Here is a 27,465-nt window from a genome sequence, read left to right on the forward strand (position 1 = left end):
GGGTAATTCCACTCCACAGACAAGAAACCAGAGTAGGGCTTAGCTTGGGACTGTAGAACTTGTGGCTTTCTAGAAATCACTCGCGAAACCAGTAATTAATCTGCAAATAATCAAATAATTGGATGGAGATATATCAGATTAATTTTGTGATTAATGGCTATGGTAACAATCTGATACTCTTATCTTTTTGTTGGATATATTTTTGTGATTAATTGTTATTATATGGAGGGGTTTATCCAATTGGAAAAGGACAATAGCTTTATTGTCTATAGTAGTTGTATTTTCAGTGTACCAAGAACGGTACGCCAAATGTCATAATATAATTGGTTGGAAACTTAAAATATTTTTTTTGACCAATTGTATTATGACACTTGGTAAACAACAACGTGTTTCCGACACACTGAAAAATTTCTCATGGGGAATGAATTAGATTCCTTATTCTTTGGGCAGGTAAACATCGTCGATCTAGTTTCTCAGCACAATAGACGGAAGAACAAAATCATATCTTCAAGTAATTGTGAAGATTTACTTGCCAGAAAAAAAAAATGAATAAAAACCTTTTAATTCATTGCAATTTTAGACCATAAATGAAATTGTAATTATTTCCATACACTGAACTTTAGTAATTAATCCAACAATATCGACAGTTCAGGGAAAAATATTTTCTAAAAGTATAAAAATATGGCTCCAAGAGGATTAGAACAAGAACAACTGTTTTTCATGAAATTCATCAAGTTTTATTGAATGTTTTAAAACTTGAACAAATGGAATGAAATCAGCCAGATGGGTTATCTAAATTATAATCTTATTAGTAGTATATATAAACAAATCATGTGATTTGATATACATATACATACACATACATACATACATATATATATATATATATATTACACATGTACACAAAAACATTTTTATTTTGTGTGACACATAAATGCAATATATGGTTGACAGAGAATCACCAACTAAGCATCATTGTGGGGAAAATATATATGCAAGAAGAGACGAGAAATAATGAAGATTAGGGCATATATTAATCTTACTCTGTCACCGGTCGCACATTCAATCACTCCATTTCCTCTTCTATACAAAGTGAAGAGCATCCAAGTTGCAGTGCCGTCTCCACTGTTGGTAACCCTTTAAAGGAGAAGGCTCAGCAATTAACCAAGTTAGGTTACCTCAACTGCCCCGTGGCTTTACAATAGTCCCCGCTTTGGCACGACACGTTCTCCATGGGCGCAAAGGTCATTTCCAATCTAGCAAAAATGCAAAGAAACGACTGTTTTTCTGGGCTCGGCGGAGGGCTGGGTTCACCTGCAATGGCATGGTGTCTAGTGGTTTGTAACCGGCACAGGAAATAGCACATCAGAGTCTGACCGCACTGCCGTTTATAATGTGATTGGTGGGCCTTTTGTGACAGCAGGGAAGAGATGCACAGGAGATCAGGAAGTGAGAAGTCCAATAACTGAATTTGTCTGGTTTTGTATTCTCTGGCTTCCATGTTTGATGCCAGGTCTGTTCCTTGGCTTGTTTACCAGCCAGCTTATGAGACACGTATATTTTATCTCTTTCCCTTCAATCAATGTTGTATTGAACCTGTGGTTTACTTGCACATGACTCTTGCAGCACATACAAGAGCCATGCATGTAATGTTCAAGTAAACCGTGTTATTTTCTACGGTATCCCGGAGTATAAAATACTTCAGTACAAAAACCAATATCATACATGCAAAGAATTGGTGCACAGCACAGCTGCTGGGATTAATCAAACTTTGCTTTTCCTAATCCGGTTTGACATATGTTAATATCCAAATCAAAAGAAAATCCTCAGCTGATATGCACATCAGAAAGAATCTTAAACAAGAAGATGAGGAAGTGGATTAGGATTAATAAGTACATAAATCGATTCTCTCCAATGTAATCAACAAAAAAAGTTCTCTTTCTGAACTTGCGCTTCCATTTGACCAAGAAGAAAAAACTAGATCTTTTTTTCCCGCACCCATTTTGCAACGTTCCTCAACAAAGAAAATGAATTCCCGAAGAGCAAGTATTACATCTTGCTTTCGGTTTGCAATGTTCCTTTTGCAAGTAACCTAAAATTTTTTTTTTTTTTTTTCATTTATGTTCTTAGGATTTCAAATTTTGTGAATCAATTTAGAACCCCAATGAAAGAAGAAAAAAAAAAGCAATAGAAATTAGAAATGAATGGTCTTCTTGAACGTGATCACAAAGTATTATAAAATGTAGAGATAATACCTGAGCAATAGAAACACAAGAGAGGGATGATTATAAGTTGTGCTTTTGGTACTCTCTTTATGGTTTCTCAAACGGTTTGTTTTCAAGAACCAAAAGGATTTGTGCCAAAACAATGCCAAGAAGAGCAAAAGACCTTGGACACGTAATTGGACCGTGGGTGCGATGATTTACTTCACAGTCGAGGTCTTTTGTTCAAGTCCAGAATTGCTTAACTTGAATGAGAAAATTAGGGTTACATTGTGTCTGTGGCGGCGAGATTGCTTGCTTCTATGAGTATTTCTATTTCTCTTTCATCTCCACTCAAAATTTGTCATTGAGTGAGAACATATATAGAATGAAATTAAATCTTAGTTGATGCGTCCACTGAACGCCTCTTGTGCTAAAGTAATGCACATGAGAGGCACGCGCATAAGTGACATTGTTTCTTGTGGTAAATGATAGAGATAGATTTTTCAGAAAGCATCTCTGAATGTATATACACACAATAAGGCAACCAAATCCAAAATTGGAGAACAACATTGTAGACCAAAATTGTATCAGATGAAGGGGTTCCACCATAAAACCAATTGGCAATGTGAGAGTGACCCGATTACTTATAACTTATAAGCACATGCAAGATCTCCTTTCCCGGATGTGGGTTGATGCTCTCAACTGTATCTTGTTTGGCAAACTGTTCAAACTTGTTTGACAACGGTATGGTTGTTCTATGAATATAGAAGTCCACATCCCGTACAAACAGAATTTCATGCTAGAAATTAATCAACATCATGCATCATCTCTACTTGAGAGAAGACCACTAAAAGACTCACTATATTCAAGGTCCAATTATTTATTTATTTATTTTTAATGAAACGGGGTTTCCCAAAAAGCTTTCCCTCTTTCAACCAAACCTTAGCCGTCAACTCCTTTGCCGTCGGCCTCTGGCAATGGCTGGGGACTTGTGGCAGCCTCTCCCCTCCCTTTCCTAGCTCTTCCTCCCTTCCTCTTCCCCCCTCTTCCCCATCTCAGCCATCCTCCACCCCTCGCCATTCTCGTTTCTTCCCATCTCCTCACGCCGACCCCTCCTTCCCGACCTTTCCCTTCCTCCTCTCCCCTCCCTTGCTTCTCTCCCACCATTTGGGTGCAGATATCCATGGATCTATGCCCTATACCTTGACCCGAGCCATGCCCTTTCAAGATTTTCTTTGATTTGGCGTTCGATTTCTTGGTCTAGGGTTTAGATATGTGCTGTAGGTGGGTTGGATCCTCCCTTGTCAACTCAGTTCCATGGTGGTGTCACCCTCCTCGACAACTTCGGTGCTCTCAGCTCTGGAGGATCGGCTTGGTCTGGGAGCTTGGTGTGTACGTCTCGTTGCGGCTCGACTCGGCTTGTGCGTGGACGCCAGCGTCCCACTGTCCGGAATATATAGGTGGCCTTGGCATGAGTGCCTCATTCCCTTTGTTATGAGTTGTACATCGAATCCTTTCTCGATGTAGTGTAGTTCCTCTCGCCCTGGTGCACCGCGATGGCGCTTGTGTTTTGGCTAATTTGGTCTTTGTCTTTGTGCATTGTGGATTGTGAGTCTCGTCAACTAATGATGACTTTTTGTGGTCTCGCTATTCAGTGATGATCGTTGTGTCTATCGGTATCTTTCTGTTGCGACTATCATTTATTGTGACAGATTTGTACTGGTAGTTCTTATGCGCTTGGCGATTGTGTGGTTATGCTTGTGGGTGTCTACTAGGGGTTTACTGTTATTTGTCTGTTTTGTGCAAATTCATTCCAGATCAATTTATTGGTCACTATTGGAATTATGTATCCAATGATACTCTGTAATTGTTTGGTGTTGATTCATGAAAGACTATACTATCGTTTCTTGTAAAAAAAAAAAAAAAAAAAAAAGTCCAAAAATTACTTTGAGATACAATTGAATAGTAGCAAGCGTAGATCAACGGCCGAATTCCCAGTCATAACACGAGTAACCAATCCAAAACCAATTAGCTATGCATGTAAAGGCCCAAAACCATTTACACCACAAGCAAGATTTTAATTTTAATTTTTATTTATTTTTTGTTTCCGTGGGAGAGCACTCTAAACATGACCCTTCACATGCGACACCATTTTAAGCATAACAGGTAGACGAATTGACAATGGGTGAAAGGGACCAATATCATTTAACTGAGGTCCTTGTAATCAAAAGTCACTAAACAATTACCATGAAGAGGAGGACAGAAGCAGCAGCACCCAATGACGATGATTAGTTTGTCGCAAAAATTTGAGGCTTATAGTGAAGCATTGAATAAGTTCCATCACTGAACTAAAACCAATTTAAAGGCAAAATCTTGTAAAAGAACTAGAAATTAATCACAGCAAAAATCCAATTGAAAAAAATAAACAACAATAAAATGGGCTGAGCTGCCTCATGGCGAGAAACTCCATCTTTATCATCATCACACTAGTCTATTACAGTCACTTCTTTAATCTTTCTAAACTAATAAAACTGAGACACATAAAAGCAATTTTTTTTAAGGACCCTCTCTCATTTTGGGGCTCATGCCCTGGCAATCGGTGCCCTGCCCCTAGGGCTGACCCTGGGAAAGACTATAGGCTCATCTTTTTAACTCTGAATATATACCTGTATGTAGATCTAGCAGTTTTTGACACGACACGGTGATACAACACGAAAATAACGGGTTTCCGATCAACACAATAACTAATCGGATCATTATCGAGTGACCCATTAATAACGGATTTTTAACGGGTATACATGGGGAGAAGGGGCGTTAAGAAGGTGCGAAATATGCAGTCGCACAAGGCTCCAAATTTGAAGGGCCCCCCAAAATTTTTGTCACCTAATATTTATATGTAATAATATTCTATATTTAAAATTGCTTTTGTTATGAAATAATGTTCTATATTCAAAAATTGATTTTGTTAGTACTTTAAAATCTCATCTTACACTCCTTATAAACGTAATTTTTTTTTTCTAAATAAAAAAATTTAGAGTACAATAAGATATTTTGAGTACCAATAATACACTATAAAAGACGGTATTTTTTTTCAATATTATTATATAATAATGTTACATATTCATGTGAAACTTTAAAGTTAGAGTTTTTTAAGTTTGTTTTCTTGTTTGGTTGTTTAAGATTGAACTGCTTTGATTATTTAGTGAACGTTATGTTTGTAGCTCTTTTTATTTATTATTAATGACATTTTTAAATTTGCAATCAGTGAGTGCTAAACTTTGTTTTGATTTAAGTGATTATTTTCTAACGTCAATACATTATTCTATATTTTTTAAGACTTATCTTAAGGAGGGGCACTTTTATAAATTTCGCACAGGGGCCCGAAAATCTCAGAGACGGCCCTGGTGACGCGGGTAACCCGTTTCGACCTGTTAAGAAAAAATTATTTTGATAATTTTAAAGTTTAATTACTAAAAAATTTATTATAAAATACAATAGTCATATTAATATATACAATATATTCTATATTAAATATATAGTTTTGTATTATTATTCTATATAAGTTTTAAAAAAAAAGTTTTAGTCATTATTTATTTTTATTATGAGAGTTCCTTATTATCATTACTAGGATAAATTTTACTTAACATGTTGTTGTCCAAAATTAAAATAAACTAGTATAGTATTTGTATAGGCAAGAACTAAGAAGACATACATACAAGTCTGAAAAATGTGAAAGAATATATAAACAGTCGTGATTCATCATTATTCCTCCATGAGCATATAATGGTTATACTTACATTATCGTTTAGATTTTTAAAATCTTCCAAACCCTCATGAATAATGTTTTTTATTTGAGGGAAAAATTAATAAAATTAATAATAATTATTGTAGAAGTGTAAAAAATGTAAAAAAAATAAACAATCACTCATAATGACAAGTTTTACAACTTTCATGAAGGGGTCAGCTTCGAAATCCAACACTATAATCCATAAACCTTAAATTTATATTTAACCGTCGATTATCATTTACGTTTTATTTTTCTTATTGAATTTCTTTTTTAAAATTTTCTTTTTTGAAAACATGATCATCTGATGGATGTAAGAAGATGAACGGTTTAGATCTTTGATATCACGTTTCGATATTTACGGTTAACTAAAATATGAGTTGATGTCATATAGTTTGTAGAAACTTTATAAACACCAAGCAATATTTTCACTAACTGTAAAACTCTAAATATAATATCAACGATCCAAACCATTCATCTTCCTGCATCCTCTAATAGATCATGTTTTCAAAAAAGAGAATCTGAAAAAACAAAATTTGATGAGAACCATGAAGCGTAAATGTAAACAACAATCAACGGTTAAATTTTGATCTATGATTTATATGATTATTGTGGCGAATTTCGAAGTTAAGCTTTTCATGAAAGTTGTAAAGCTTATCATTACGATCAAGTGTTTATATATATTTTCTTTATTTTTTACACTTCTACATTAATTAAAAAACTATTAAAGACTTTACTTAATTAATTAAGCTATTAATTAATTTATACCCATTTTGTTTCAGAAGCAATGGATGCTAGAGATTTAGATTCAATAAACCTTAGTGATGAGGAGCCCGTGGAAATTATAATAGGAACATAACGAGATCTTGGAGGCGAATGTATAGGCAATACAAATACGAGTCTTGCAAAGAAAAATGCTAGAGCAATCAATTTAGTTAAGTGAAAATATACTTAAAAGAAAAATGTGTTTTTATGTTTTGGATGTGACAATATGGTATGTATATACTTATTTAGTATTATGTTTTTCATTTGATTATTTATTGGTTTAAAATATATTTTTCTTAATGTGTAATAGGTCGGGTCATATTACCTGTTAACATAATCAGGTGGATTTCGGGTTGGATCATTGTACCCGTTTATTTTAACGGGTGTTACACGACACAATCCGTTAAGATATTAGGTATGACACGAAAACGGAAAGCACGACACGAATGCCAGGTCTACCTATATGATTCAAAAATTCTTTGAGTACAGCTAAAGGCAACGAAAAGAACCATATACAATGAGCAACTCCATCCCTGGCTCAGGAGTTGAAAAACCAGTATTATCCCACCAACACATGGTTTGGCAAGATTATCAGCCACCGCATGTATTGCCATTCTTTCTAAATGAGAAACTCTGAAGATCGATCATGCAGGCTTATTAGATAACATCAATGTCCCCACTGAGGACACAAAGACCAAAGAGCAGAAAGGGGTTTAGAGAAAAGAGATAGGACCAACTGAGAATTTGTATCCAACCATAGCGTAACCAACCCTTCTCCCAAGCTATGATCATAGCAAAGATGAAGGCTGCAAGTTTAGCCCTATGAGTAAAGGAGATTCCGATATTGTCACAAAAAGCGCTGATCATTACTTGACCAGCATGGCCGCGAAATAGACCGCCAAATCCAGCTTGCCCCAGAAAGCCTTTCCTTGATCCATTTGTATTGCCCTTCACACATCTGCAAATTCAGAAACTTCTTAAAATCCATTCAATTTCAAGGATGAAAATTTAAGACTTTCAATTTACTTTGATATGCATTATATTTTATGTACAGCAGAATATGCATGTATATAATGCTCTTGAAACAAGAATTTTGGCCTTGATGGTTAGAAACCCAAAACCTAAGAAAAGGTTATTTGATTCATAGTGCATTATCCACAGTAAAGAAACGTGCAAGAAATGCAATTAGGATCATATAATCCCTGGCAGCACAAGATGCTTAAGCCTAAACCACAAATATATGCAAGAATTAATAAATCTAATCAATAGTTTAGATTTAATACAGTTTTTCATATATATGCCGCTGAATATCCAACGATAATCAAACATACAGTTGCAAAGTAACCTAGGTAGCTTTAATTTTCTAGCATGCCATGACAACCCATGGAATTTCATGGAAGACAACTAAATGAAGTGATTGTAACTAGCACTCTAAAATAGTCAAGAGGCACTATTCTCCTCCCTCTCTTGTTTCTTCCATGAGCGTGAGTGCAAAATGACTATTTTTTCAAGTGTCCATAAGAGCATATAATGAAGAAAAAAATGAGCAGCAAACACACCATAATTTCATGCATGTGACTGATGGTGTGCTTGTTTTTCAATATTTTTAAAAATATCATTAGATTTTGGGAGCTCATGAGTTACATAAATGAAAGTGAGGATTAAAATTGCATGCCTTAACTGTGAACATACCTGATCGCTGGCGCTAGCACTCCCAAGATGCACGATGACTCTGTTTTCACAGTAGTGTTAATATTGCGACACTTCTCAGCTGACGCAGTTGATGAATTGGCAACCTTAATTGTTTGTTCAACATCACCATGACAACAAAGACCATTGCAGTCATTGTCATAATCATAATCATAATCACAATGACAATCGTAATCGTAATCATAAGCATCATCGTCGCCATCATAAGCATTGAGATTGTCATCGTAGAGCACATCATGATTATCACAATAGTACCCATCATTATCATCCACCTCCTCCTCATCATGATCATCATCACAACAAACTACTGGCGGAACCAAAACCTGGCCGTCAAGAGGGACAAGCTGTAGTCTAAGGCGCCCATTGGATCTATGGGCCCTGAAGTACTCATGGTGCCGAACCTTCTCCTCCGTCAAAATCAACCGTCCATCGGTGGTGTAATGCCTCTTCAAAACCCAAGGCATGTGAGAAGGCAGATTCTCCGTGCGCGCCAGCAACGAAAGTGGAGGTGGAAGTTCTTCATAAGTTCTTTTCTTCTCCTTCTCCCGCGCCCAACATAACCTTTCTTTTCTCTGACTATAACAATCATGACGACAGCCACTAAAGCTCAATTCATCGTCACTTACAACGTCGACACAGGACTCCATGCCAAGGTAGTCCCCAGACATTAATAGTGAGTCGGAGGAGGCGGAGGACGAGGAGGTCGGGGAAAACAAGTCGGAGATCATTGTATCGATGGAGGTGGAGGAGCAGCTTCTACTAAGAGAAGGGTTTTCTTGGGGTTCAAAAGTAGTTGTGAGGGGCTTGAGGTTAAATTCTAGAGGATAGGAATATTGGATTTGCGATTTGGATTTGGATTGGGATTGGCATGGACTAGAATCTATGAAACTGTTAGTGATCCGACTTGGATTGGGGATCTGCATACTGTAATATTGGGAAAAAACATGCGAGACTTACAAGTGTGTTATCAAGATAGGTATGGACTGTCTAGAAATTACAAGGGCCAGTTAGGTAAAATATGTGTCGTCAAGGGTAACTGGGTCTATTCAGGAATCAGCTGAATCACCTGGAATTTAAAAAAAAAAAATTTATTAAAACAAAATTAATTAATATAATGTAAATGTTGACGTGGTTTAACTATGACTGTTCAAATAGAAGGGAATAAAAGGGTAGAGAGATTAGAAGTGTAGAGAATCCTACTCCATAATTATATAACACATTAGATCGTTGTGTGGAGTACGTAGACGCGTCCTACAGCGTGGTTTTGCTAGACTGCACCACGCGTTGCTGTTTTCATGTCTTGCATGCATGCATGCAATGACTTTTGTTGTCTCAATCACTGTCAATCCCAGAAATGGGATTCTTGTGCATTGATTTGATTCAATCACATCGTGGTCATCCCGATCAACGGTCTAAAGTGTATGACTTGTGTGTTACTATTTTTGGTCAAAGTATACTAAATTAGTGATTTTGCCAGAAACAAAAGCAATAACCAGATGGAAAAAGTACAACAAAAGCAAACGAATACGCGTCCGAAAAGCCCGAGAGTTGAATGTGACAAAGTAAACAGATCAGCATGCAAACTTGAAACGTAGAAGCTCAAACCTCGACAATCCGATGGTTAGGCCTGTTTTCAGATTTGTTTGCTTCAGTTAATTTTATGTATAATTAATTAATAACTTATTACTGCGAAACCCTGATTTCATGAGGCATTGAGGCATTCCGGAGATTGTTGGGAGTTGATGATTCTGGAAAATATATTTTTATTGCTGCTAAAGCATGACTGGAAGAGGTGGTAGTATTGAGCAAAAAGCAAGAAATTCAATGAGAATTGAGAAGATGATGGTATTTCCCCGACTGGCCGAATCGAAGACTAACTACAAAGGAATTAACGAGTGTATGAAGTGTTTGTATCAATTCTTACTATCATTAATAAAACTGCTATCGTTTCGCTTCAAAATGAAGCCAAATATTGTAAACATGAAAGATGAAATCTCTAGACAACCCATATGCCGAACAGAAAGAAATGGTTACAGAATTAGGATAGGTAATGAGCTCGATATCATTTGATCTTTCATAAGTATATGAACTAATATAGACAACTATATATAATTGAGATATAGAAATTAAATAAATGGACTTACAGGAGGAGAAGAAGGGATGATTAAGGTGTAGGGCATGCTTGTTGTGGAGTCACAGACACAGAAGGAGCAGGTGGTGGAGGAGAAGACGACGACTGTAGGAACAACACAACTCATGACCATTATTCCAAAGAGACGCACCGATCGAGAGAGATAGAGACAGAGAGAGAGATTGTAATATTGTGTGTTTGTCTAATTGTTGAATGTGGAAGTTAACATATCTGCTGCCTTTTATTTCACGTAGCAAATGTTTTTTTGTTTTTGTATCTTAGCAGAACGAACGTACGTGTATGATGATTGTCTGTATTAATTGGTACATGCTAATTTTAGAGGCGGGGTCGTAGGAATTAGGGTGAAAACCGAGTAAGACTCGGCGCATTGCTGGAGATATCCGGACAATTTTGGTGTTCAGTTTTCACAATTTTGGAAGTGAATTGATCAAAGGAATTAAGGTTTCTGTATTTTATCTGTCACATGCCAAATTTGGCCGGCCGTAAAGATAAATATAGCCACAATAGTATAGTAATTAAATGTAGATCTCAATGTTTAAATTATGACTCATTACTTGTAGACATTTACAGAATATTCAGGATTATAATGACATACTTTTTACTAAATATATTATTTTAGGACAAACTTAAAAAATAGACAAAGGATCAAATTACACGGTGAAAGGAACAATATTAGTATGGTAAGTACATAGTAAAAAAAAGATCATGGATTATCTAATTGCTCTTTGAAAAATTTGCAATCGTCGGAGGAAAAAAAAAAAAAAAAAAACTCTGCTACGAGTCACTAATCACAACTGCCGAGCTTCAACTTCAAATTTCCTTGCCAAGAGCACAAACTATACTTCAATTTTGGACAAGTGTCGTCGTTAGACTTTACACGTGGGATAACCTATTCTGATACCATGAAAAAAGTTGAGGTACCACGATAAAGCCATTTGGCAATATGGGAAATAGCTCAATCTCTTATAAGCATAAGGTTCTTTCTCCCATTAATGTGGGATTCATTCTCAACTGTCATAACCACGAAGGCTCTCCTCGACATATTGAGGGGGGACCACTATCAGAGACAGAAACAGTGATGAATTGGACATTCAAGTTCAACATCAAAGTCCTTGCCCCTTCTATTATGGTCTCGGGTAGTGCGATGGAAAATGTTCAGCTCAACAAACCGATTGCCTCCATTAGAAGGCTTAATCTCTCTAAGGGAACTAGATATTGGAGGCTATGGAAATTTCCAAACCTCACTCCCCTGTCCAAGCTTTATATGCTATTTCTCTCTCTACAGAATTGCTTATACATATTGCTCCTCATGGTGTATACACCACCAGCGAAGGTGGCGTTTTTCTCTCTGGAAATGAAATTCCTGAGTGGTTCATGTTTGTCAATGAGGGAGGGTGACTGAATCTACTTAAAAGTTCCTCAAAGTATTGGTTCGAATTTAAAAGCGTTCTACTGTGTGCATCATTTCATCTCCTTGTTTAGAAAAATTTGAATCCGAAAACGCGACTGCCATTCTTGTTCAGAATCATAACAACAGCACGAGTATGCATATGTAGAGACTTCAGATGAAGACCACCTTTGGCAAGGACACTTACAAAAAGTTCAATTTGGAAGGGGGCGACTTGGTTGACGACGTTATTGTTTTCTTTCGAGATGGAGATGATATCAAGGAAGTAAATACGGGTCAATCTAGCATCGGACATGTTTATCCGTGAAGATATGTGGACGACGTGGGAAGGTTTACTATATGATTCACACTGTCATGATGGCAGCCACGGCCACAAGGAGCCAAAAGTCATGTCGAGTAGGGGCAGTGATGAGGAGTGACCTCCGAATGCAGTCTTGAAATGACGAGTACAGACGGATGAAAAACCAGCAGCTAAAGAAAGTTCATCGAAACATATTAGAGGTCAAGCAGCTGGTTAGAGGATTTGGTTGCACATTGACGATGTGGTACGAAAAGAACCTTGCTGCCTACAAGCATGTTAACAGTGTGATTCACCAAACACAAATGCAGAAAGGGTATCTCCAATTTTTTATTCAAATGGGGATCCCCCTTGGGAAGGGGCCTGTATATATATCAGAAGGAAGCCATTTTTCGGGTCAGATAATGAACACAGAGACCGGAAACAAGCACATTCATTATTTTGCACAAATTTATGTCAGACTTCAAGGTTTATAGGAGATAACACACTTGTCCATGTTTGGAAAATTAGTACCCTACCTGACATGACTAAGCATAGTGCTTATATATCTCACTGCTTTCATCTTGATCGCCTAGCGTGTCCCACGGTACGACCCATTGGCTTCATCTGCTCATGTCATTGAAAGGCACCTTGGAATTACAGCTGAGAAAGACATGATCAACTAATATAGACTCCATGGGACACCGGGGAGGCTTTTAATGCAAAATAAAGTATATGCCTACAGTTTAGTGGAAACATGAGCAAACAATTGAAGCATTATGATTCAAAAGATTTATCTGTGTATGTGTAAATATTTTTTTCGGCACAGTTGATGCAACAAGCTAGTAACAAAGAGTTCTAAAACAGCTTAATTACCCAGATTAAACTACTCCATTATCAAAATTTCTTCTGCCATAGTTACTTTCTCTTATTATCCTTATCCATTTCAATATATTTTTAGACATTTAGTATTAATTCTTAGCACCCCACTCACAATGGAGGTTACGGTTAGAACAACAATGTATAAGCCATCTACAAAGAGATGAACAACACCTTCATGTTTCTGAAGCTATTTAAGCTAATGAACCAGACAAATGGGAGGTTCTCCTCCTTTGCCAACGTAAAAGCGTTTCCATATAGCATACATCTGGAAGGTATCCTCCTCATCATCATTCGATTCAGAAGAAAGCCAATTTAAGTCACAAAATCCATCAACCCGTCTTGTTATGGGATCCTCCAGTACTGATTTAATGTGAAGTAACTTTTGTTGCAGAGGCTGCAGAGCCACTTTCTTCATATTTTCTCTGGCCACAAAGCCAATTTGGGCTTTTCAACTGTATTTCACTGAAAATATAGAATTCCACTGTTCGTTAACAACTACGAGAATTTGCCTTGGTTCCCAACTGTACAGGATAACCAGACAGATGTATAATCAAATCACAAATAGTATGCTAAACATAGGGATAAAAAAGCTTAAGTTGAATATAATTACACTGCATCAGGCGCCACACTAGAATTTGCAGTACCACCGCCTGGTCTTTGATCTGGTTCACTACAAAGTCTAACATCCTTTATTGAACTACATGTCCTTTCAATCAATTTATCAAAGGATGTCAACTTCATCCTCAAAAAATCTTCTCTGCAAGCAGGAATAGGGGCAAGAGTGTTACCCAACCCTCCTAAGCACGTAGAATTTATTTTTGAACTGAAAAGTTGAAAATCAAGATGAGATTAAACAGAAACATTAACTTTACAGAAGACTTGGAAAGTCCGATTGGAGCAGGTAATTGTAAATGTACAAGGTGCATAGACGTGCAATGGTCATCAATTCCAGATACATAGAAATATACCACACATCTCATCCATTCCAGATACATAGAGATTTACTAAAAACACAACCTACGGCATGTCATTGTAGTATCACAGTAATACTACAAGTTTTGTGTTTTAGTTTATTGTGATCTGAATTATCCAGGCTCACCTTCAGTCCTGTCTGTTGCAGATTGTCATAGTAGCCCCTTCTGAAACTGATACCTCCGATTTCAAAGATCCTAACTGAGTTCCGACCCAAAATGGGTTCTTGAGCATTTCGTGTGTATCTGCTTTTAAGTTCATGGTACTCCATCCGTTCGGAAGGGTTATGGGAAACACTGTCTTTTTGGAGAGGTAAATCTTTGACGCTCAAAGGCTTTGGGGCTTTTAATGTCGAGAAGGGCACCATTTCAAAGCTCAATTTGCCGTTCGACAGTGGCGGTATCGATAGCTTAATGGTTGGCGACGTGGGGAGTCACGTCTTTTTGGAGAGGTAAATCTTTGACGCTCAAAGGCTTTGGGGCTTTTAATGTCGAGAAGGGCACCATTTCAAAGCTCAATTTGCCGTTCGACAGTGGCGGTATCGATAGCTTAATGGTTGGCGACGTGGGGAGTCACTTTTGGGTTGTATGATGAATGACTCAATTTGTTAAAAATATGACGATTAGTAGGAGATGGTGATGGTAATTTATGGGGATGGACTACCAATGAGTTCTACTAGACTAACGCCTTTGGTAGTCCATCCCCATAAATTTCCATCACCATCTCCTTCTAATCGCCATATTTTTAACAAATTGAGTCATTCATCGTACTGACAACCAAAAAGTAACTCCCCACGTCACCAACCATCAAGCTATCGATACCGTCATTGCCGGCCGGCAAATTGAGCATTGAAATGTTGACTTCTCGACATTAAAAGCCACAAAACCCTCGAGCGTCACAGATTTACCCCTCCAAAAGACAATGTTTCCCATAACCCTTCCGAAAGGATGAAGTACCATAAACTTAAAATCAGATACAGACGAAATGCTCAAGAACCCATTTTGGGTCGGAACACCTGAAAAGTTAGGATCTTTGAAATCGGATAAGGAAGAAATCGTTAGATGAAAAACCAAAAGCCATAAGCCGCTGTGCCGTCCATTCCTTCGATCTGCATGAAATTGTTGTTGAGTGGATTCCAAAGGAGTAAATTTTTCTCCGTCCCCAAGCAGAAAGCCTCTACAATAACCTACGATTTTGAAATATTCTGTCAGTCAAACCGGGTTTTTCAAAGCAAAATCACTATCTTCACCGGTGAATTTTATGAAATGACGTTGTGTATCCCATCTATAGATCATAGAGGCGGAGCCACCGTGGTGGAAGAGGGACTTCCCGACAGCTTCCGACGACGCAAGATCGTTCCAAGACTTGGAAACAACTTTTAATTGTCCTAATTCTCTCAGGGGTAAGCTTTTCAAGAAGCGACAACAATGGGGCCTTCAACTTCAGTAGCGTCGGGCGGCATTGAAAAGGGTTATTAACTACTACGCCATCATCTCCATCATCTTCTTGGAGGTCTCGGTTTCGCATCCAAGAGGCGGACTCCATTCTTGGTAGGGATTAGGGGTTTGGTTTGGTAAATTTGGCAAGAAATTTTGGCAAATCACAAGAGAGGGATATGGTGATCCTGATGCAGGATATAACTGCTCGCAAAAGGGTCTCAAAGTCGCACTGACATTTGTGGGTAATTATTAGACGACACAGTACCACGTGGCACTGACAGCTTGTAGAACATACCAACAAATGCAGGACACGTTGCAAAATTCACAACTTCGACTTCCAGCTCATTTCCCTGTTAGTCCTCCTTGAATTGGGTCCAGAGGGAGTTCCGATCTGAGTTACACTCTCCTGGATCTCCTATGGAATTGGTTCGGAAGCACATTCGAACGGAACCCATCTTCTCCAAAAGATCCTTCAATTGCAGCAGGGAACCATCAAACTGATTCATCTCCGATTGTTTGAAACCAGAAACCATCTTCTTCGCCATTGTTGATCAAGTTTGCTTCTTCTTTTAAAGATTAAAAACTAAATTAAATTTAAAAAAAAAAAACCAAAAATTAAGGATCGAAATGTTACGAACGCGATTCCGTGAAATATGGACAAAAAAGAGGAAACCCTAATGTGCCTACCGTGTTCAGTGATCAAAAAAGGTGCATTTTTCAATTTCTGAAAAAATAAAACCCTAAAAACAGAGGACGTGAGATTACTGAAAGAGAGCGAAAGGCCGCCATTGCTGATGAAATGAAGAAATCGCACACCTTTGAGTTGGAATTTCTCAGCTTTGAACTTGAAATCGACTCGCACGGAGGAAGGAGGGCGCAAAGCTTGACGCTTGGTTCTTCTTCTGGAAGCCAAAGATGTGAACTTTGCCACTTATCATGCATTTGTTGATGGGCCAGCTGCCAGTGCCACACTTATCATGCATTTGTTGATGGGTACTACCAGCTGTCAGTGCCACATGATAACACTGTGCTATCTAATAATTTCTCCTAATATAAAAAAGAGAGACGCCGCTGCTCTCAATGCTCCAAGTGCTGCTGGCTCCAAAAGTAGTTTGTCTCTCAGAACTTTGTAAGAGCACGTCCACCCTTCTAAGGCCACCGTAAATCGCCAGTTTACATCATTTTGCTTGCCTAAAAAATGCAAACAAAAAAAAAAGAGAAAAAAAAGAAAGTATAAAATTCAAATGACCCGTATGAACAAAATCCAGAAAGGTAGTTCCTGAAGTTCATAGTTCCTTGTATTCCATAAATGCAATAAAAAAAAAAGTCCGTGTCTCCATTTTCCAAACAACGAAGCAAGCAAGCAACATTTCGAAAACCCTAATTCGAACCCAATTTAGAAGTATAACCAAGTAAACCACTTAATCAACAAAACCCACTACTTTTCTCAAAAACCCAACTAATTCAAAGGATACCCAGATGATAAATCCCAGTAAAATTCCAAATTTGAAAACCAGAAGAAATACTCAAAAATATTTGCCTCTTTTGCATTCATAGTTAAGAAACAATGGAAGAAACAAAAATCATAACTATACGCAACACCAAATATCTCTCTTCAAATCCTCTCAACTTTCTCTTCACCAATGATCCACCTCGTCAACCAGCTCGGATCTTCCGCTAACGATTTACACGATGCGGGGATGCTCCCGAGATCACTACCAATTTGGTCGTATTCCTTGAGGGCGGCTTCCATCTCTACCTCAACAGCTGCATCATCTACAATGTTAATTGTTCCCATATGAAGAGCATCAGCATAGTGCTTCTCCATTTCACCATCATTTTTTAAAGGCTCAATGCCACGGCCCTGCACGTTGCAGCATTTCACAATATCAATAAAATCAAATGTACCACATATGTGAGAAAGTAGGTGAACAATGCCATTTTTTAAAGGCTCAATATACAAGTGTCAAACTTCAACGAAATATCGGAAAACCATCCAAGATATAAAACTACTATAGTGCATTTGAAAGAGATTTAAGGTGTCTTATCGGTGGTGAACAATGCCATTTTGTTTGGAAACGTGACATGATAATTGTGCTTCTATAGATGGATTTTAGAGTCAAAATCCCATTTCAGGATGCAGGGATTTCAATGTAGTAGGTGTTGTTTGAACCCTGAACTACAGACCGCAGACCAAAGCTTCAAGCCAGGGATCCGGACATCGAACCCAACCACCCTAACATGTACCCCAGAATCCAATAACAGATCACAGACGCAAATCCTAGAGCCCTGGCATGGGCCCCAAATCAAACCTCAAGATTAGGCCCCAATCCTTGATCCCTAAACCCTAAACCTCGTAAACAAACAACAATAGAGAAATCAGGGAGTTAATGGTTAACTGTTTCTACACATGTTAGCGTTTTTTCTTTGTTTCCTTTCATTGAACTATGCCCAAAAGGTACACTCCCATGTGCAGCATACAGACCTATCCGTTAACTAAAATGTTAACCTACAGGGTTCACCTACAGAAAGAAATTTATAATTATGTTTCTTCAATTTTCTGGTCAGAGAATGAAGTTAATGAACACAAAGACCAGAAAAAAGCGCATTCATTATTTTGCACAAACTTATGTCAGACTTTAAAGTTTAAAGGATATACCACACTTGTCCATGTTTGGAAAATTAGAAGTACTATACCTGACATAACTCAGCATAGTGCTTATATATCTCACTGCTTTCATCTTGATCACCTAGCAGTGTCCCACCGTACCACCCATTGGCTTCATCTACTGATGTCATTGAAAGGTACCTTGGAATTGCAGCAGAGAAATACATGATCAACAAATACACTCCATAGGAATATAGGATACCCTGGAGGCTTCTTTATACGAAACTAAGTATATGGCTACAGATTACTGGAAAACATGGAATAAAGAAATGAAACATTATGATTCAACAGATTTTCTGTGTATATGTAAATCTTTTTGTCGATGTTGATGATGCCAACAAATAGTAACATAGAGTTCCAAAACATCTTAATTACCCAGATCAAACTACTCCATTATCAAAATTTCTTCTGCTATAGTTACTTTCTTTTATTATCCTTAACTTGGTTAGCAGCCCACTTATATTAGAGGTTACGGTAATAACAACATTGTATAAGCCATCTACATAGAAATGCAGAACACCTTCATGTTTCTGGAGATATTTATGCAAATGAAAAAGCAAAATGGGAGGTTCTCCTCCTGTGCCAACGTAAAAGCATTTCCATATAGCATACCTCTGGAAGATATCCTCCTCATTATCATCGGCTTCAGAAGAAAGCCAATTCAAGTCACAAAATCCATCAACCCCTGTCTTGTTATGGGATCCTCCATTACCAATTTCATGTGAAGTAACTATTGGTGCAGAGCCACTTTCTTCGTATTTTCTCTGGCCAAAAAGCCAATTTGGGCTTTTCAACTGTATTTCACTGAAAAAAAAAAAAAAAAAAAAAAAAAAAAGAATTCCAATGTTCAGTAACTACTACAAAGAATTTGCCTTGGTTCTCAAGTGCACAGGATAACCAAAGACAGATGAATAATCAAATCACAATAGGATGCTAAACATAGGGGTAAAAACTGCTTAGGTTGAATATAATTACGCTGCATCAGGCGCCACACTTGAATTTGCAGTACTACCGCCTGGTCTTTGATCTGGTTCACTACAAAGTCTAACATCCTTTATTGAACTACATGTCCTTTCAATCAATTTATCAAAGGATGTCAACTTCATCCTCAAAAAATCTTCTCTGCAAGCAGGAATAGGGGCAAGAGTGTCTCCCATTCCTCCTAAGCGTGTATCATTTCCTTGTGAACTGAAAAGTTGAAAATCAAGAATCTTATTGTAAAAAATGGGAGATTAAAATGAAACATTAACTTTACAGAAGACTTGGAAAAACCGATTGGGACAGGTAATTGTAGATGTACAAGGTGCATAGACATGTGCAAAGGTCACCAATTCTAGATACATAGAGATTTACCACACATCAAAGAGAGGGTCATCAATTCCAGATACATGAAGATAGTAATCAGAATCCAGCTCCCAGAGAGCAGGTTTCCCTTCCTGTGGTTTGAAGTAACCCAAAAATCTGGTAAAACCCACAAAAAGATCAAGGTATTAGAACCTTTTTTTAAGGCAAAAGACAGTACAACAATGTGCAATATAGCATTGTATAGTAAATTGCAACACAGTGAGATATAATACAGTACAACATAATATGACATACTATAATACAACATCGTTTCAATGTGAAAATAATACAACATAAAGTTACTACTACCTCAAGACATTCAAAACACAATATACAACTACTGCAGCAACACAACAAGTTCACATATGCAGAGATGCATCTATTTCTTAATGCAGAATGGAGAAGCTAATGATCGAGATCAATCTCTATATTTTATTTTATCTGAATTGATGGAGATCGTACGTAATAAGTCTCATCTGTTGCTACAGGAAAGAGGAGGTAATACTTAAAAATAGAAAAATAAATTTCATTAGAAACTATAATAGAGATGAACAAATACAAATTTATGGCGTCTTGCTTTTCACCATCAGTGTAAGCGTTGCTGTAGTATCGCTTAATAGACTTCAGGAACTCTCTTGATTGGGTTGTAGCTTTCCACTTTCCCTGCCTCTCAGGAAATACCTAGCATTCGTTATGAGGAAAAGGTTTCAGGAAGAAAAAATAAAGATAAATATGAATTTGAAATCTATCTATACGCATGTGCGCACACACTTCTTACACAAGCACATACACACAGAGAAACATAAATATATTAAATATTTGTTGTAGGTTGCATTCAAAAGGTGGACTCCTTGTCCACTATATGAATTATACTATTATTGTTTATATGTCTTTATAAACTTCTCAAGAAAAACCTAAGTTGAGAGGACCACATTGTTAACACCCACCCTACAATGTGGTGAAATGATCCGAACCGTCTTTCAGGTTCCCCAATCAAGGATGATCCTCACCCAATGTCCGTCTATCAGAAGCATTATTCATCTTTTTATTTCACCACAATTATAACACATTGGTTTTTTATGTGATTTTTTTTCAGTGGACATCTGATTAGAGTTGTACAGTTTTCTTTCATTTTTAACTTTGCGTTAGAATTATAGGGGTTGATCTATCACATCAAGCAACTGATTATATGCATACTCTAACCCAAGAAGAAAATAAGACCATACAGTGTTGTGAGCTGCAGAGCCACCATACTGCTGCGCAAGAGCGTCTCCCATGCTCTGGTACATATCCATGAGAGCTGCAGCAATAGTGCTATCAGGATCCACTTTGGGCAGATTTGTCAAACCCATTGCATGAAGTTGGCGGCCTAGAGCTGCAAGGCCATAAGCATACTGGGCAACATTTGTACGATCCAAACAATCAATGCAATTCGTGCGCAGAACGCCGCTTTGAAAATGTGGTGGTTCACCACTAAAATTATCATTTTTCTTCTGTTGAATAATATCAGATTCCCTGTCCCGATTAACAGAAGAATTTAGAGTTTCATTACTGCTTCCAAACATACTGAAATGTTAAAATTTTAGATAATGCGAAAACTATCACCTTTAATCATATTTATCTGTGGTAAAAAATTGAGAACATGTAATATAGAGAAATTTTACAATATAAAAAGGATTTTTACTTGCCAAACATTTACACTTCAGATGCCATGGGGATATTTTATATGCTTCTAAGCTCTAACAAAAGCGGTACACAATTCTTATTATAACAAAAGCAGTTTTACAAACACCCAAACAGGGCCTACAAGCAAGAAGATTGTATCACAAAGAAAACTAATTCTTCCTGGAACAAAAATTTGGCGCTCACTTGCACCATAGCACCTAATTTCTGCATATCCTATCTTAGATGGAATGACCAACTGAGTTGTTGAACTGAACCACCACCAATTGGGTTATATCAGGATCCATGTTGGTTATGGAGGACTAGATGTGTTCGGGCGTGCTCTGAACAGTGCCAAAGGTGCTTCTAAAGTGTATGATTTAAATATAAACAGGTACAATTTTGAGTTTAGGGAAGCATTTTACTGCTTCTTTAAGAACCTTATAAGTTTTCTGACAAAATATGCATGAAGCACTTTGAGTTTTTTAAATGCTTCTAAATTTCTAATAAAAGCAGTACAAACAAAAGTACATTACTCAGTATAGAAGTGCTCCCAACCAAACCCTATAAGTAAGGAGTTCACAGTAAAGCAAGATTGTGTTTCCTCAATAGGATGTCTGGCACTTGTCTGCCTACTAAAACTTATATGATACAAATTGATTCAAGGATAACAATCTAAGTGCAATGGAGATCTGGAACCAATCTTGAGAATACAGTTAGCAAATCACTGAACCAGCAAATATTGGGGTATATCCATGATTCAATATTTATAATTGTGCATTGTTTACTGGAGAACCAGTATGAAAGAATTGGAAAAAAAGGGTGTAACTTCAAAATATAGCATGCATGAACTGTAACTCTTATTAATAGACATGTCACCAGAAATATGCATGGAAATCAGAAATTAGGCTAAACTGTACAACTAGTGTTACAACTTCATTTTATTTTCCCAACACAAAAAGGACTGTGATTCATATCTATGATATGATTCCAATAACAATTGCAAAAACTAAGAAACCAACATAAAAAATTGCATACCTTCCCGTGCTTGTCTGACTTAATTGATTGAGCCTCCGTTTAACAACACTAGGTTTGCCACTGTAGTAAAAACCAGTCAAATCAAGCGCCTCACTTGCCACAGCACCCAAAACTGCTAAAACATTGGCAGACTTGCTTTGGAAGCAGAAAAGATAGAGAACAGTTAGACCGAAGAAAACAAACATAAACACAAACAGATAGAGATGGTTGAATTGAAAGCATTGCAGAGATATCTATTGCTAAATAAGTCTACTTCTTAGCAAGGTAAAAATGTGGGAGCAAAATGATGTATACCTATGTAAATGATATATACATAGACATAACAAATACATATACAAATCTGCAAGCCTATGAAACAGAATTAGTCATTCTTTATATGGAGAATTGGATACCAATATGGCCCGATACGTATCAAATACTCCAAATGGATCAATACAATTCCGTAAAGAATTTCTAGGTCTTGAAGAAGAATCCACTCCCCAACAATACTATGCGTATGTCTTATTTCAGTTGTGTGGGGCTCCTATAATGGTTCATGTAAAGGAAAAAGAATTTTGGTTCAATTGTGCTAACTGGTTTTTGACAAAACAAAAAAGGGGAATATGCTTTTCATACTTTTTTATGATTGCAACCAACCAGACAAGAAAAACATAGAACTAGCCTGCACCACACCAGATAGGGATGTAGTTTACCCTATTCTCTTAAATATACATACACACACACACACACACACACACATATACATATGATACAGCATTTTCTTTTATTCCCCTATCCTTATTCTAGTTTTAGGAGACTTTTTGTATAGTATGTAATCATGTATCCTATATCTATCTGTGCATCATAGGGGTGTGTGTCTGTGTCCACTTCGCCGAAAAAAGCAAAACAAAACACAAAAGGAAAATGAAAATTCAACTGGTTACCTTTTTGCAAACTTGTGAAAGTCCCAGTGAATAAATTTAAGATGGTTTTCTTCCGAAAATATTTGATTCAAGTACCCAACTGCACTTGCAAACTCACGCCTCAGCATCATTTCTCGAGGCCTTTTTTCGACAGTCTACAATAAAATTGCATGACACATGAAACGAAAAATAAGAAGAAAAAAATTGCATGATGGGCAACTAATAAATATAGCTTAACTTGTAATGCCAGCAAAATATTTATCTCTATGTATGCATGTATGTATGTATGTATCCAGAGTAGGCTATTACTCAAATATTGCTTAGAAAAGAATTTGGCACCAAAAATATTTTTACCAATTAACATCCTCGTAACCGCAACCTCCCTATGACACAGACACACGCACACACATGCACGCACACACGAGTGGAAAACTCAATCACTGTAGATCAGAAGCACAGAAAAAATCGTCAACTTATACTGAACATCAGAGAGATGTGAGAAACAAGAGATGCATTCTATTTTCAATATTGCCCCGCAATATTACACCATACTTATACAATCCTCAACTAGCTACAACTCATTCTTAATAACCAAATTTATTAAATAGAGGATCTACTATGTGGCGATAGCTATCACATAAATATTAGCCACTGCAGAATAGATGCACATTAAACTAATGTTTCTCTCATACAACAGGAAGACTTATAAAACCTCACTTTTAACTATTAACCAGAAACTTCGGCATCATTGTCAGAATTTTCTAGTGTTGTATTCTCTCTCTTCCTACTAGTTTATTAGAGTTTACATAGGTTGGCTGAAAAAATTGCATAGGTTGTTTATGATAAATATCCAATAACCAACTAGCTCTCGGTCTAGTGGTATATCCCTTCCCAATGTTCGAAAAGGTACAAAATAATGAAACAAAGGGGTGTTTCATAATGATCTGAATTGCACATTTATTGAATCCCCCACCCCCATTTAATTAAAACGAAAACAAGAAGACTAAAATAGTAATTGGTCATCCAACACATAAAAATGTTGTCACATCACATACAGTAATAGTAAAGAGTAACAACTAACAATAAACGTCGTCCCAGCATCTGTTCAGAAGGCATTTAGAAATAAACAAACCTTGATCAAATTAAGCACAATAACTGGGTTGCCATATCTCATTGCCAGGTCTTCGAAATGTAGTTTGGTAGCTTGATATGTGGGGTCATATCTCTGTACTAAAGTCAGAATAAAAACATGCAAAAAATGATTAATTCCAATGGCCCTTGTAACAATGTATGTGACATGCAGCATATGATTCAGTACAAATGAAATTAATATGCATCTGTTCTTACATATAATATCAGGCTTAGGACTAAGTCTTGAAGCTTCTTGTGACCAGAAAAGGGGAATCGAGCCACGCATCTGGACAACAGAACTCATTTTTCCTTTGCATGAGCCAACTTCTTCATCGAGGATTATCTGCTCTGTCTCAACATCATTTGCAACCCTTCCCCTATCATTCACTCCCCTTTTCAAGTAACTGCAACACAATTGAAAACATGATTAATACAACAAGAAATTTCTGTATCTCAAAACATTACCAAAGCTAATACCAGTGAAATTTCACCCTCAAAACAAAAAACTTAAACCTTTTCTTAAATTAAAGAAAAATGTATAGCTGAAAATTTTTTACTTTTGTTTTTATATGCCATGTGGACAGCTATGTGAATAATTAGAAGAAATGAAGATGGTGTGGTGTGATATTCAAACTACCACATACCGTGTTCCTGCAAAATGCCGAGAGCGTCTAGAGACCAGAGAAACACTGAAGTCCCTACCAAAGATTGATAGCCTAATCTGCCATAACGAAGTAAAATAAACTTAATCGAGATATTTAACATCTTCAGTTAAGAAGTTTTTCTTTTCAAAGAAGAAACAAGTTTTATCTAGAAAAAACATAAAGAAATACAAGAAACATGGGCGACCAGTCCATCAGACGCCTAAAGCATCAGTCAAAAAGCCTAAACTCATAAATCCCTCGGCACAAGGTAAATACATATGTAGCATGGGAAGTAAATACATAAGATATAAGTTCATCAAAAAAGAATAGATATGGTATAACCAAATTGTATCGGTTAAAATGTAGAGTAAGTCTAAAACAATGCCCTTTTCGGCCGGCTAAAACTGTCTATGGGTTCCACTAACCAAAACAATCTCCTTACCACGCACATACAGTGAGAGAGAGAGAGAGAGAGAGAGAGAGAGAGAGAGAGAGAGGGAGGGAGGGAGGGAGAAAGATTGCGTGTGTGTGTTTCATACCTGCTTAAAATGGCCATGCACTAATGCTATTGTCCAGATTGTGTTATTGCACCTTGATCGAATAGCTTGTGTTAGATAGGCATTCCATACAAATATATTATCAAACGGCATCCCTTCTTCGCCCATTGATGACACATTCTTTTGCAATCTCTGCATTATAGGATACGAGTAACTATAGAAAAAATCTTTGGTCAAATCAACACTGGATAGAAGCTTCTTGTACCTACAATTAAGAAAGAAAAATATAAGTAAATTCTATAGAAGTTGAACTAGGAAGTATGTTAGTTGGTGACCATGAAGTTGAGTAAAATTAAGCATTCAGAGTTCCGTTACAATATATTTTTCCGTTTTAGATATGAAACAATTAAATAATGGAGGGAACACTCCTTTAAGCCCCTCCACAAGAGGGATATTAAGTAAAACAGAAGTCTATGCATTTTCCAATGATCACAGATTAACTGCATAGTTCTCACATTAAAGGTCTCCACAGCATATGGCATTTGCTTCGCCAGTAACTTTCTAACATCAAATTCACACCCTTCTCCATTTACTATCCTAAGTTATTGGCGGTCACCTAACCCCTTCCCAATCCAACTTCCACGTAGTCAATACGAGAAATCATTAGCAGTGTCATTCGTGAACTGTATATTTGTACAACCATGACTTTGTCCATCTAAGCAAATAAAGGTGAACCCCCGAAGCAAACTCTCTCACTCCTCTAACAGGGCACTAATAAATATAAGTCAGGGTTTCTTTCTTTCATGTGTTAAGGAACACTGGTGTAATGACTTAAGTAGCCCCATAAAACTTCACACCGTCGGGACCCTTGTTGGGTAACCTCACCCTTCCTATCTTATTCTTTCTGGTACTCTTTGTGGCCTCTTGGTAGTATGCAAGCCTGATGTATGAAACCACGGTGAGAGACCATGCTGATTATACAATTAAATAACCCAGTGACCGTATATCTCTAATCAAACCAAATATATCTCTGCAACATTTATGCTATCATTTAACAGTCCAGACAACAGAGAAACATGAAAACAAAGGAGAAAATTACCGCAACTCAGTCTTAGAATAAGCAACATCAGTTTGAATCGTGACGTGCGGAATAGTAATCAACTGGCTCTCCTCTATGCTATAAATCGCATGACCACATATACTTCCTATTTGGCGACGCTTGGTGACCAAAATCAAGTAATACGATTCCAGAAACTTAATGCAACCTACCAAAACCCCATACAAAGAGTAAATACAAACATACAAGCAGGTAGTTCATAAATCTCAAGTAAATTTGAGGTCAAAGACACTGACCGGCGATCCCGAAAACCTTGGTGACAAAAGTAAGGCCGCCGGTGGCACGATTGCCCTCGGCGATTCGCTGGAGCAGGCGCTTGATCTCCTGCGGTGAGTACACAACCGGGTCTTCGCTGATATTCAAATCGTCGGGCTCCGAGCGGTCGAGTTTCAAGACCCGGAAGAGCCGCTTGTTCCGATCACTTCCGATCAAGTAAAATCGCTGGAATTGAGAGCGTCAATTGGAGGAGAACGAATAATTGGATTGAATTGAATTGAATTGGTGAGAGCGAGAGCGAGAGAGAGTGAAGAATTGGTTACCTGTCTGGTCTCGTAGAGCTTGAATTTTTCAAGGGAGTAGGAGTTGGGGTCGGCATCGAAGTCGGTGTGAACTTTGGCGGAGGAACGGACGTATTGGGGAATATTGGGCTTCGACTTGTCAGGTTTCGCCATTTCTGCACTGCGGATGGAGGAAATGGAAATTGCCGGTTTCGGTTGCATGTATATATAGTGTTCGATTTGGAAGTTGGAAAGGTGTGTTCTGCTTATTTGTCAGACAGTTCGGTTCGGTGCGAATCTGTTGAAATTTATTATTAAAATTATACGATTCAGTTTATGGGGTTTCATTCGGTTTTACGGCTCAAAATAAAT

General features: G+C 37.3%; 2 protein-coding genes across 7 annotated transcripts; both read right to left on the reverse strand.

Moving 5' to 3' along the window:
- Window positions 1-7,188: 7,188 nt before the first annotated feature.
- Window positions 7,189-10,870, reverse strand: LOC148694591 (uncharacterized). Its single transcript, XM_088699232.1, has 3 exons — window positions 10,608-10,870; window positions 8,446-9,529; window positions 7,189-7,711 (listed from the first exon to the last, which is right to left on the reverse strand). The coding sequence occupies exons 2-3, from the start codon at window positions 9,384-9,386 to the stop codon at window positions 7,411-7,413; spliced, it is 1,242 nt and encodes a 413-aa protein (XP_088555358.1). The 5' UTR covers window positions 9,387-9,529; window positions 10,608-10,870; the 3' UTR covers window positions 7,189-7,410.
- A 1,172-nt stretch (window positions 10,871-12,042) lies between these two features.
- Window positions 12,043-27,417, reverse strand: LOC137717567 (phosphatidylinositol-3-phosphatase SAC1). 6 transcript variants are annotated; one of them, XM_068456973.2, is made up of 16 exons: window positions 27,136-27,417; window positions 26,833-27,037; window positions 26,579-26,744; window positions 25,522-25,744; window positions 24,983-25,059; window positions 24,555-24,742; window positions 24,340-24,437; window positions 23,229-23,362; window positions 22,306-22,440; window positions 20,832-21,120; window positions 20,165-20,286; window positions 19,615-19,722; window positions 19,237-19,449; window positions 18,874-19,065; window positions 18,291-18,402; window positions 16,867-17,457 (listed from the first exon to the last, which is right to left on the reverse strand). In XM_068456973.2, exons 1-16 carry the CDS (start codon window positions 27,313-27,315, stop codon window positions 17,209-17,211), a joined length of 2,691 nt encoding a protein of 896 aa, XP_068313074.2. In that variant the 5' UTR covers window positions 27,316-27,417; the 3' UTR covers window positions 16,867-17,208. The 6 variants fall into 6 exon arrangements, 2 of the variants coding, with proteins under 2 accessions (XP_068313075.2, XP_068313074.2); XR_015965231.1 differs by lacking the exons at window positions 16,867-17,457; window positions 18,291-18,402; window positions 18,874-19,065 and adding exons at window positions 12,043-12,589; window positions 13,446-13,644 and having other exon boundaries at window positions 27,136-27,398; XR_015965230.1 differs by lacking the exons at window positions 16,867-17,457; window positions 18,291-18,402; window positions 18,874-19,065 and adding exons at window positions 12,741-12,927; window positions 13,446-13,644 and having other exon boundaries at window positions 27,136-27,398.
- Between the last annotated feature and the right edge of the window lie 48 nt (window positions 27,418-27,465).

This window comes from Pyrus communis, chromosome 8 (assembly GCF_041283825.1).
Source record: "Pyrus communis isolate YQ-2024b chromosome 8, ASM4128382v1, whole genome shotgun sequence".
In the NCBI taxonomy this organism is placed as follows: Eukaryota; Viridiplantae; Streptophyta; class Magnoliopsida; order Rosales; family Rosaceae; genus Pyrus; species Pyrus communis.